Raw genomic sequence first — 12,223 nt, forward strand, 5'->3', positions numbered from 1 at the left:
GTCTTACACTATAAATTCTGAAAGTATCACAAAAGAAATGTGTCAAAGTAGCCATGGGCAGACAGTTACTATTTGTATTTACCTTGCATGGAATTATGCCATTATTTTTATGTAACAATTTTGCATAAAGGCTGGTGTATTTTTGGTGTGTCCCTCAGTGCTAAACAAGCTGGCAACTACTGCTGTACACAATTCTCTTATGTCGACGCTGATTATAAATCAATGGGCTAGCAGAATGACAGGCATCAGCATTGGCACTGATGCTGGCATTATGTACAAATGATGTCCTATCTTTGAAATCAATTTCTTTAGTTCCCAGTCACATCAAATGTATTTTTTACAAGAATGTGAAAGAAAGGTTCTATAAGAATCAGACTATAATCACCTACCATTTCATCATGCATTAGATGAGCTTGCATAGTTGCCTGGGCATGGTCTCTCTCACTTGATAGCATATATAATGGATCTAAAGTACATACAAACAAATGGAAACATTCATAAATTTTGGAAGGGATCAATAGGCTATATAACCCTGTAGATAGAAATTAAGAGTGCAATCCTATGGCCACTAAACAGCGGCCATAGGATTATTCGGTTTTCAGGAACCAACCTTGGAGCCAGCCCCCCAAGGTCAGTTCCCAGAAAACTGCCTCCCTGCCCCACCCCTGCTGCCTCATAAGAGGCGCGGTTTGTCCCCAGCTCTGTGCTCATAAGAGCAGTGTGGAGTGGAGCAAAAGGGGGTTTTCCTGGGGGTGGGGTGGGGAGGGCGGAAGCATCGTTATGCTTCCTATGCACCATCCAGCTTCCCCTCCCCAGCTCAGGCCCGCTCCAGCTGGACAGCCAAAATCAGCCGTCTAGCTGCTAATGCAGGTCAGCCAGAGCATGGAGAATATTTATTTATTTATTTTATTACATTTATATCCCTCCTTTTTTCCTCCTTAAGGAATTCAAGGCGACCTACATAATCCTCCTCCTCCTCCATTTTATCCTCACAACAACTCTGTGAGGTAGGTTGGGATGAGAGCCTGTGACTGGCCCGGAGTCACCCAGTGAGCTTCCATGGCCAAGTGGGGCCTAGAACCCAGATCTCCCGACTCCCAGTCCAACACTTTAACCACCACAACACACTGCCTCTACACCACCGAAGATCCCCTCCATGCTCCCCCCGCCCAAGCTCCTCCACTCCGCCAACCCATTGGATTGCATCCTAAACCAAGCAAAGAAAATTGTAAATCAGCAGCATGCTGTTTATTTATTTATTTATTTATTTATTGCATTTATACCCCGCCTTTCTCCCTCTCGCAAGGAACTCAAGGCGGCTTACATTATCCTCCTCCTCACCGTTGTATCCTCACAACAACAACCCTGTGAGGTAGGTTGGGCTGAGAGTCTGTGACTGGCCCAAAGTCACCCAGTGAGCTTCCATGGCCAAGTGGGGACTAGAACCCGGATCTCCCGGCTCCCAGTCCGTCACTCTCACCACTACACTACACTGGCTCTCTGTTCAGTATTTAAAGGGCTCTTTAAGCCCACAAATGGAAGGAAGACAAAATCCCCACAGGCAGTTCCATGCCACTGTTGCACTGCCAGAGTATCATACTCAGCTATCAAGTTGTTCCTTTGTATTGGACCAGCTTCTATAGTGACATTCAGCAAAACCAAACACAGAATAAAGCATGCGCATCACAAAGTCTGTTATTATGTTGGAAATACCTTTGTATACATTTTCATAAAACAGGTAAAAATTACCAACTCAAATTATGCTTGCAAAGGAAACTTTGCCTTACTACCCTTAGAGATTTAGAGATTATATCATTTCAAATTTATCTCAGACTAGTATTTTCCCATGTGACAGGTACAACAGGTATCACAATTATTGTGCAATACTTGAAAAATGAGCTATTGTGAAAGGGCTGTAACTGTTACATTGAGCACCTCATTAAATAAATCTTAATTCATTAATTGTAAGAATGTTAAACTGCAATTCTAAACACACTTGCTATAGCGCATGCTCCATTGGACACAGTAGGGCTTACTTTCTGAATAAATATGCACAGGATTGCACTGTTAGTCAATTCACAGATTTTTGCATATGAGAAAACAATAGTTGTAAAGAAAAAAGTATAGTTTCTTTTCTTTTTTAAAAAATTATGCACAAATGCATTCTAGCAGGCATCATTTAGGAAGAGATATTCCCCATTCATATTCACAAAGGACAGAATGCCTGTTTTAGGGCACAATCTACACTCAAGTTACATTGGCTGAGGGGCCACAGGATATGAAGGAAGCCCTGCTATGCCAGTGGAATAGGAGATACACCACCACCACGTATACATCGCACACAGGTACAACAGCTTGGATATGCTGGTGCAACACTGGTACAATTTATATGTAAACTGCTTAGTGGTATATAAACATCACAAACAACAACAACAGTGCATCTTTTCCAGCAGTGGAGCGGCCAGAACAGGGTGGAGATGTGAGGGGAAGGGCACAGGGAGGAGCAAACTTACACCAAAACCTATATGCTTTCAGACCCTAAATATACCAGTGGTAGAATTTTATGCCATGACAGAGCTGGTGGAAAGAAAATCTCTCCCACTGAATTCAATGGAAAGAGAGAAAATACTAAAAAAAACCCAACAACAGCACCCCCACCCATGTGACCACATTGGACTATAGTTATGGCAGACCCATATCACCAGCTGGAATATAGGTATGACAGAACTCTACAAGCAATCACAATACCCCATATATAAACCCACAACAAGGAGGTCATAACTCAAGTAACACAACATGGAGCTAAATTATTCTGGCCCCATGTCATGCACGGTTAGAGTACACAAGGATGAACTCTGGTGACGGGAAACATGAAGAACATTTTGCAGAAAAAGGCGCAGTTTGCATGAACACCCTGGCAGCTGCACACACAGAAGAACTTGAGCACTTCTCTTTCTAGAACCATTACTGCAATGGTACGTGTAAGTATAGTAATGTGTTCCTGTTATAAGTCTATGGTTATGATTATGTATTCTTACTATATCTCTGTGTTTTATGGTGAGAGAGATGATTGGCAGGAAGAATAGGGGATTTGCATATGTGAGCTGATTGGCTGTGTGGGGCCTTAAAACCCAGTAGCAAAATCCAGTGTGTGTGAGAGAAGGGCTCTCTTCATACCTAGCATTTTATTCTACTACAAACCAGTCCTTTTGATTCCAGATTTTTCCTGGGATTTACACTGCCTCTGTATACAGGCATCTCTCATAGCGTGTCCCTCCGCATTATATCTTTTCATGGCTGGGCTGAGCTGCACAGAACAATCAGGACAGAAGGGGGCTGTTGGCTCCATACCCCCTCCCATGATCATTGGTTCCTTCATGATTGATGGCTCCTCCCCATCCCTCCACTCATCCACAGCAGGAGGGAAGTCGTAAGCCCTTCTAGTGATCTGGATAGCAGGCTATGGGAGCTTGTCCCCTTCTTCCTCCAAGGGAGAGAGAGCCTTCTCAGTGGCTTACCCTGAGGTTGCTGGCGCTGCTAGTCCTTCTCTGCTAAATATGTCAGTATATGATGGAATTAAATGCAGTATATTGCTTGCACTGCTGAGTTTGAAGGGTATACCGATTTCCAGGTTCCCAACTACAGAAGTCAGAACTCCACAAATGAACTTGTATACAGTCAATGCACCAAGCCATCCCTAGTAGCCCCTGCCCCCCCCCCAAGCGACCACTTCATGTGGAACACCTTCTTCATTAGACCTGGCTTGCTCTCCCCCCCCCCCCCCTGCACACATACTGTTGTTGCTCTTCCGCCTTCTTCTGGCTTCCCAATGACTCTGCAAGGTGGGCTAGGAGAAGAGATAGTGGCTGGCTAGGGGGGAGAGAGTACTATGGAAAACCACCTCAGCATTACTAACTTATCTAAAACAACTCCACACCCAAAAAGGAAACTATTAAAAATGACAATTCCAAGCTCTGCATGATGAATTTATTCAGGGGAGGAGAAAAGGCACTTAATACCCATTGAAATCCTAACTATCAAGCCTTTCTCCTGCATGGCTAAAAAGGGAGACTCCTCCATCCACCCTGGGAGGAAAACAGGCCATCAAACTGAGCAAAAGGGAGAAGAAGCAGTCAGTGAAGTCAATAGGACGGGGAGGTTCAAAGTAAATGCATAGAAGGGAATGGGAGACCTTAAGACTGCTACTCTAAGTAGATTTACAATGCACTCCTATGCATGCCTACTCTGAAGCAAGCCACACAGATTTTAATGGCACTTACTCCAAGGAAAGGAAAGCCTTACAGCCAATGGATTTACTCAGAAGTAAGCATTGGGGATCTCAGAGCCCATAGTGGAATGGGAGAGAGACAGAAAGGGTTACTGGAAGCTGTCAGTGACCTGCCCCCCCCCTTCCCACCAATTTGTTGTCATGACAATGTTATTCAACACCATCCAGCAACACCCCCTAGCACACCAAAGCAGGACAAAATGCTAAAGGGAAGAACTGCACAGAAGAAATGATGATTTCAATCAGACCAGTCAGTCTGACATCAATCCCTGGGAAAATTCTGGAGCAGATTATAAAGCAATCAGTTTGTAAGCACCTTGAAAACAATGCAGTGATTACTCAAAGCCAACATGGATTTGTCAAGAACAAGTCCTACCAGATGAATCTGATCTCATTTTTTGATCAGGTAACATCCCTTGTGGATTGTGGAAATGCTGTGGACATAATATACCTCGACTTCAGCAAAGCTTTCAACAAAGTGCCCCATGATATCCTGAGGAGCAAACCAGCTCAAAGTGGGCTAGATAAAACAACTCTGGATCCCAGTCTCTGGATCCACAGTTGGCTACAGAATCGGACTCAAAGAGTGCTTATCAATGGGATCTTCTCAAACTGGGGAGAGGTAACAAGCAGGGTTCCGCAGGGCTCAGTCCTGGGCCCAGTGCTCTTCAACATTTTTATCAATGACTTGGAGGAGGAGGTGCAGGGAATGCTGATCAAATCTGCAAATGACACAAAATTGGGTGGGATAGCTAATACCTTGGAAGACAGAAACAAAATTCAAAGTGATCTTGATAGACTGGAGCACTGGGCAGAAAACAAAATGACATTTAATAGGGATAAATGCCAAGTTCTGTGCCTAGGAAAAAGAAACCAACTGCGCAGTTACAAGACGGGGGATACATGGCTCAACAACACTACAAATGAGAAGGATCTTGGAATTGTTGCAGACCACAAGCTGAATATGAGCCAACAATGTGATGGGGCTGCAAAAAAGGCAAATGCTCTTTTGGGCTGCATTAATAAAAGCATAGCTTCCAAACCCTGAGAAGTACTAGTTCCCCTCTACTCAGCACTGGTTAGGCCTCATCTGGAGTACTGTGTCCAGTTCTGGGCACCACACTTTAAGAAGGATGCAGACAAACTGGAGAGGGTTCAGAGGAGGGCAACAAAGATGATCAGGGGACTGGAAACAAAGCCCTATGAAGAGAGACTGAAAGAACTGGGCATGTTTAGCCTGGAGAAGAGAAGACTGAGGGGAGATATGATAGCACTCTTCAAGGACTTGAAAGGTTGTCACAGAGAGGAAGGCCAGCATCTCTTCTCGATCATCCCAGAATGCAGGACACTGAATAATGGGCTCAAGTTACAGGAAGCCAGATTCCGGCTGAACATCAAGAAAAACCTCCTGACTGTTAGAGCAATATGACAATGGAACCAATGACCTAGGGAGGTGGTGGGCTCTCCCACACTGGAGGCATTCAAGAGGAGGCTGGACAGCCATCTGTCAGGGATGGTCTGATTTGGATTCCTGCATTGAGCAGGGGGTTGGACTCAATGGTCTCGTAGGCCCCTTCCAACCATACTATTCTATGATTCTATAATTCTATGAATCACAAGCACAGAAAATGCCAGGTTTTCCCCATTCTCAGATAACACAGGAAGAGGGAAGGAAAGTTGTGAGATAGCATCTAAAGCTTCCATAGAGACCAGAGATGATAGAAGAACAATCCTGCTAAAAAATTCAGGTGCAAAGAGAGCCAAGGTGGTTCCTGCTTGGGGTGAGAAAAGCTTTGGAAAAGGGGAATTCTCACTGGTGATAGGCAGGAACACCACAGGTGGTAGTACAGGTGGGATACAAGAGGAAAGCCTGTTGATTTGAAATAAGAGAAAAAGTTGTTGAATATGAAGTATAAGAGAAAATGTGAAGAAAAATGGCAGAATTTATTAGTATGAAGAAAGAGGCTCTTGTGGAGATTCTGTCCCGCCCAAAAACTCCCCTGGGACCTGTAGCTAGGCAGCACTGTCTCCCAGCCAGCTGGGAAAAAACAAGATCACTGTTGTGGAGACTGGAATGCCAAAACCCAGGAAAAGCCAAAAGTGTTGTTAAGAAAAATGAGCCAAGGTCAAAAGCGAAGATGATACTAGGATCAGAAGCAGCCGGGAGCAGGCAGTAAACAACAGCTATCAACAGTCCAGGTTGTAAATCTGGAGTTCAGTCCAAAGCAAGGAGTCCAGCAGACAAAGACTTTAGCCAGAACATTCTCGTTTTTAGTGTGGAAGCAGAAGTACTGGAAGGTTTATCAAGCCTGTACATTCCTGATCCCACCCAGCACCCAGGTGCAACTGATCAAGGACTTTGCTTACAGCTGGGAGCTGCCTCTGACCGGGAGAACACGCTGAGTGAGGCTTTTCAAATGATGTCTCTCCCTGGGGCTTATTAGACGACCCTCCTCCTGTTCTCACTCTGAGACTTCTGGTGAAACATGAGAGGACCTTGGTTCTTTAGAGTCAGTCTGGCAGGGCAACTCCTGGATTTTCTCCTCTGGTTCTTTGTCAGGTAAAGCCTGCTCCTCATCAGACAAGAAGACCCAGGGATGGCCATAGATATGGGAAGTGTTAACTTTTCTTATGAGGAGAAAAGTGTGGAAGAATTGAAAGTGATGTTGATACAACATGAGAGGACAGTCTCTAGTGAAGTGGGGATAGAGGTAAAAATCACAGACCTAGCATATTTAAGAGATTTTGAGGGAAAAGAATGGGATTAAAGCAATGGGAGGTCCAGCATAAGATAGAAACTATCAAATTAGGCAGAATGTCACTTGATCATAAGTATAGATCAACATTATCAACTCTATTTCCAAAGGCTTGGAACACAGCTGTACTTCAATAGGAAGCCAGTGGTGACCACACCTGATCTCTAGTGGCCCTGCCTAGTTACTACTGAGGAGGCAGATTCAAGTCTTGGAGTGATGTGGCAGAAGTAGACAGGAGGGGTGAAGCATCCTGACCTAAATTTCAACCAAAAGTTATCCTGGCGAGAGGAGGACTACCTATCAGTGGGGACAGAAAGCATGGCATTTGCATGGGCAGTGGACCAGCTGCATGCATGTGCCTGGAGAGAAGGATTCATCCTGTAAATGGATCACTGTGTGTAGACCTGGCTTCAATCCAAAAAGAGCACCAGCATCGTGCTCCAGAGAGATACTTGGAAACAGGGAAAGTGCCAGTTGAACATTGCACAGATTCCAGAAAAGGACATTTTGGTGGTGGACATGTGGTCACAAAGTGGAGCTCCAGAGGTGTCTATGACCTGAGAGGAAGCAAGGACTGCATTTCCCCATGGATGCTGCAATCTGACCTTGGGCACAAGATCAGGGTTCTGCTTTTGTTAAAGGTGTGTGAGTATGCAGCCAGGGTGGGGTGGGGAGTGTGACATTACACATCTCTATATGTATAATCTGTAAGTATTGTAATGTGTTCCTGTTATGAATCTATGGTTATGATTATGTGTTCCTGTTATATCTCTGTATTTATGGTGACTATGTCTATGGTGAGAGAGATACAACTGGCAGGAAAAATGGTGGCTTTGCATACGTGAGCTGATTGGCTGAGTGAGTGAAGTGTGTGTGTGCTATATAAAACTGTGTGTTGAGAGAGTCAGAGATAGTGAGGAATATGATCAGAGATAGCACAGAGACAGGGATATTATTTGATAGGGTTAGGATTAAGAACAGAGAAAGAGAAAGGTCTGTGGGGATTTGTGAAGTGATTGTTTGAGAGTGTGATCTAGAGAACGGTTTATGAGAAAACATATTGATAAAGCCATTAACAGTTTCCTATTCATTATTCAACAACTTATTACTGTAATCAATAAAGCTTTCTTTGTTTATAAATTCTAGGCCTTCTGCTCTTGGCTACATAAGGGGAGGGTATAAAGGGAACAGTACAAGGTTGTAAGTAAACTCTGTGTGTCCTTGCAGATAGAGGACTGAGTAAAGGGTTGGACCTATGCCTTAAAGGTCCTGGAGGCAGTGAAACCCAGTGTGTGTGAGAGAAGGTGGTTTGTGCTGGGGGTGAGGCAGGCCTTAGAGAAGGGAAATTCTCACTGGTGATAAGCAGGAATGCCACAGTTACACTGTATGGCTTACAGGTTCCCTGCCTCAGGACACAACACCCAACACCACATCCCACTCCACTCCCACAACTGGGGAGGCAAGGAGAGAGCGGCCCACACAGGTAAGCAAGGGAAATTCAACAAGGTATAACTGCTGCAGATGTCTCTCCCCCACCCCTTCCCCCATATGTGAAAACTGTATCTTGCCTAAAGCACATTACTAAAAATAGTTCTTATTTCCCAACAGGTGGGAGAACTAGGCACTCACCCTCAGATGTGCTCACCAACTCTCTGTTGGTGAAGACCCAACTATTGCCACTACTGGTCAAACATTCGTGAGCACTTTTGTCTTATAGGAGCATAACCCAGATGCATGGAGCTGAACAAGCTGTCACTGCACACAGAGTTCCACTGCAAATTGCTGCATGGGAAGGGGTATGTATGGTCTCAGTCACTACAGTCTGTCCTTCCCCCAACTTCGGGTGGAGTGTAGTTGGGAGGTTGAGGCATGAGCAGTGGCTGAGCACTCCAGTGGCACCATTCACTCTTCTCTCAACTCCTCACAAACACCTACTGTGCAACCAGTTTCCAGAGGACAAGCATTCCAGCTACTAATCATTGCTCATTACTCTTTCTGTGTCTCCTTTTGCTCTTTACAGGCAGCTGTCTAACAGGTACAGTGGACAGGACCTACTACACACCCAGTTTCATGCAGATCACAACAGAGGCCCACCCCATGACCAGCAGCACTCACTCACTGTTCCTCCATGGGGTTGCTGATCTATTTCTTCCAGGCAGACTCCTGCATCCTTGGAAGCTCTATGACAACTGTCTTGTAACAGATGAGTGTGTCTAGCATGACAATTGAGCCAAGAGGAATACAGTACTTGCTACCCTGCTGTCTGCAACATGCAACTATCAGTGGTAAAGGAACTCTATTAGGGTGACTTTTTGGCAACCTTGTATATGTACTGTTTTACTTTCAGGCCTCATTCTGTCACTGATGCTGTTCAATAAAGGCTTAAACTCTGCCATATGTGTTGGGGGGTTTTGTTGCTAGGGCAAATTGGGATCCCTTTCCCACTCTCTAGTTTCATATGGCTTCAGCTGTCCTTGGGATAGTGGGGTTGGGGGGATGGCCAAGGAGTCTGTTGCTACCAGATCTCAGGAGCAATAGTCCTGCCACTCTCTGCTTAACCAGGTGCTGTGTGTGCTGGGGGCAAGCCTCTCAGAGCATACAGGTGAGATTAGCACTGCTCCCATGGTGTATCAGCAGTCAGTTGGCAGTAGGGAAAAGATGGAGGACTATGAGTCCTGCTGAGATGCTACCCAGCAGGGCTGGCATATCAGGCAAAAAACAGGGAGGAGGGATTGGTTGTATGGATTGCCAGGGGCAGGGTGGGCCAAAAGGGCTACTGGCTCATGCAGTACTCCCTGATACTCTGATGGCACATCTGAGTGGGGGAGCTGCTCCCCACCATTTCTACTGAGAGGTTGTATCCTGCATTCAAATCCAGAACCCTTGCATGTGAAACCTAAGCTATTCTACCAGGTTAGGGCTCATTGTGCAACCCATGTGATCCTAGTGTATGTGACAGTGCCTTCGAACTGGCAGCTGAATGCCCCATGATGTCTGTTTTCTGCCTGCTGCTATGGCTGAATGGGTAGGAGCTGCTCTATTAAATTTTGTAGTGTGGGTTGAGTCCTGAGAGCTCCCTCTCTTTTGACTCTGACATGACTGTTGCTAAGCTGGCATGCAAAAGATGATGGGGCCATGTTTCCCACATCCTCCAAGACGGGCTTGAACTCCCATCTCCAGTTTCCCCACCTCATGCCCTGGTTGGTGAGCTATTAGAGGCAGCTGCTGTCAGTGTATGGCTGTAGCTTCCATTGTTGCCTGTCCTGGTCCTTTCCTAGGCTCTTGGTAACTGGTGCCTTCCTGCCTGTACCACAGTGGCAGCTGCTGTGGCATCATGGTATCTGGCAAGTTATATGTTGAGGGTGGGGTGAAAGGATATAATGGGGAGTCTCCCTGTCACCATGAGTGGACTGGCTCTTCCCATGCCTGGATGACGTTGAGGCATCACCATGTCATCTCCATGAGATCTCAACTTTTCCACAAAAATGCCACACTGGGCCATGATTGATGGCACCGGTAGTATTGGCATGGCTGTTGTGGGTGTGACTGCCATTGTTGCTCTGTTCTGTGCTTTCCTGAATGCTGTGTTTCTCCCCTCCTGTTCTGGGCTGGGCGAGTATAGGATATGGCGGACTTTACACTGGCATAATGGCAGCATTGGAGTGTATGACTGCTCTGCTCAGATGGTGCTCACTATCTGCAGATTTAGAAGTAATCCAACTAAAAATAATTGAAGAGAATTAAATCTTCTGACCAATTAATCAGATATCTCTATTTTTAAACAATTAATCTGTACTGTGTCCAGTTCTGAGCACCACACTTTAAGAAGGATGCAGACAAACTGGAGAGGGTTCAGAGGAGGGCAACAAAGATGATCAGGGGACTGGAAACAAAGCCCTACGAAGAGAGACTGAAAGAACTGGGCATGTTTAGCCTGGAGAAGAGAAGACTGAGGGGAGATATGATAGCACTCTTCAAGGACTTGAAAGGTTGTCACAGAGAAGAAGGCCAGGATCTCTTCTTGATCATCCCAGAGTGCAGGACACGGAATAATGGGCTCAAGTGACAGGAAGCCAGATTCTGGCTGAACATCAGGAAAAACTTCCTGACTGTTAGAGCAATACAACAATGGAACCAATGACCTAGGGAGGTGGTGGGCTCTCCCACACTGGAGGCGTTCAAGACGAGGCTGGACAGCCATCTGTCAGGGATGCTCTGATTTGGATTCCTGCATTAAACAGGGCATTGGACTCGACGGCCTTGTAGGCCCCTTCCAACCCTACTGTTCTATGATTCTATGATTCTATGATTAATCTGACTAAATGTTGCAGCTCTACTCCCTGCCCACATCTCTCTTATAGTCCACATCTCACCCCTTTTCTGCTACATTTTCCACAATGTTAGGCACCTTCTATCAGCTTTGACTCTTTTCTTTGATATTGATTTGTTTACTGTTGTAAAACAATCCGTTGTATGACATAGTTGAGAAAGATGTTATGACTATTTGTCCAACAATCTTACTACCCCTCACCCATACTCCTCCATTCCCGTTGCATTCTTTAATTGACCTATTTATGGCAGCAGGGCGAAACAACTTATCTCTTACCCACAATGACATATGAAAGAGAAACCAAAGTGAAGAAAAGAACAGCCTCCTTATTTGTAATCTTATTGGATTACAAATTTAAACCAGTTTGGATTTAAACCAGTTTCATCCATTAAGCCACATGTTGGCTTAAATTCAGGTTTAAGACCAATTTTGCAGGTTACATTAACAGCCCAATACTATGCATGCCCAGAGTTTCCATAGGATAAGGCAAACTCCATGTCAGGCATAATTAGGAAAGGAATTAGAATAAAACTCCCTGGTTACCGCACCTAAAAAAAAAAAAATGTAGCGCTGAAAAAAAGTGCAGAAAAGGGCAACTAAATTGATCAAAGGGCTTAATTTGGAAAAAAGGGGGGTAAGAGGAAAATTGATAGAAATGTACAAAATTATGCATGGTATGGAGCATGTGCACAGGGAGACATTTTTCTCCTCTCACAGTACTAGAACCCGGGGTCATCCCATGAAGCTGATTGGCTGGAAATTCAGGACAGATAAAAGGAAGTACTTCTTCACACAGCACATAGTTAAACTATGGAATTCACCACCACAACATGTAGTGATGCTCACCAA

The 12,223-nt window shown here is 45.0% G+C and overlaps 1 protein-coding gene across 4 annotated transcripts in view; it reads right to left on the bottom strand.

Moving 5' to 3' along the window:
- The window catches only part of CFAP91 (cilia and flagella associated protein 91), a 135,769-nt gene that overhangs the window by 120,467 nt on the left and 3,079 nt on the right, over positions 1-12,223 (bottom strand). For all 4 annotated transcript variants that reach the window (XM_084835395.1, XM_084835394.1, XM_084835398.1 and 1 more), the window contains exon 2: positions 390-466. In XM_084835395.1, coding sequence (XP_084691521.1) covers positions 390-466 — 77 coding nt within the window. The remainder of the gene's footprint in view (positions 1-389; positions 467-12,223) is intronic.

Source organism: Heloderma suspectum, chromosome 2 (assembly GCF_057233095.1).
Source record: "Heloderma suspectum isolate Gila_16-S chromosome 2, 16-S_ref, whole genome shotgun sequence".
NCBI classification, from domain to species: domain Eukaryota; kingdom Metazoa; phylum Chordata; class Lepidosauria; order Squamata; family Helodermatidae; genus Heloderma; species Heloderma suspectum.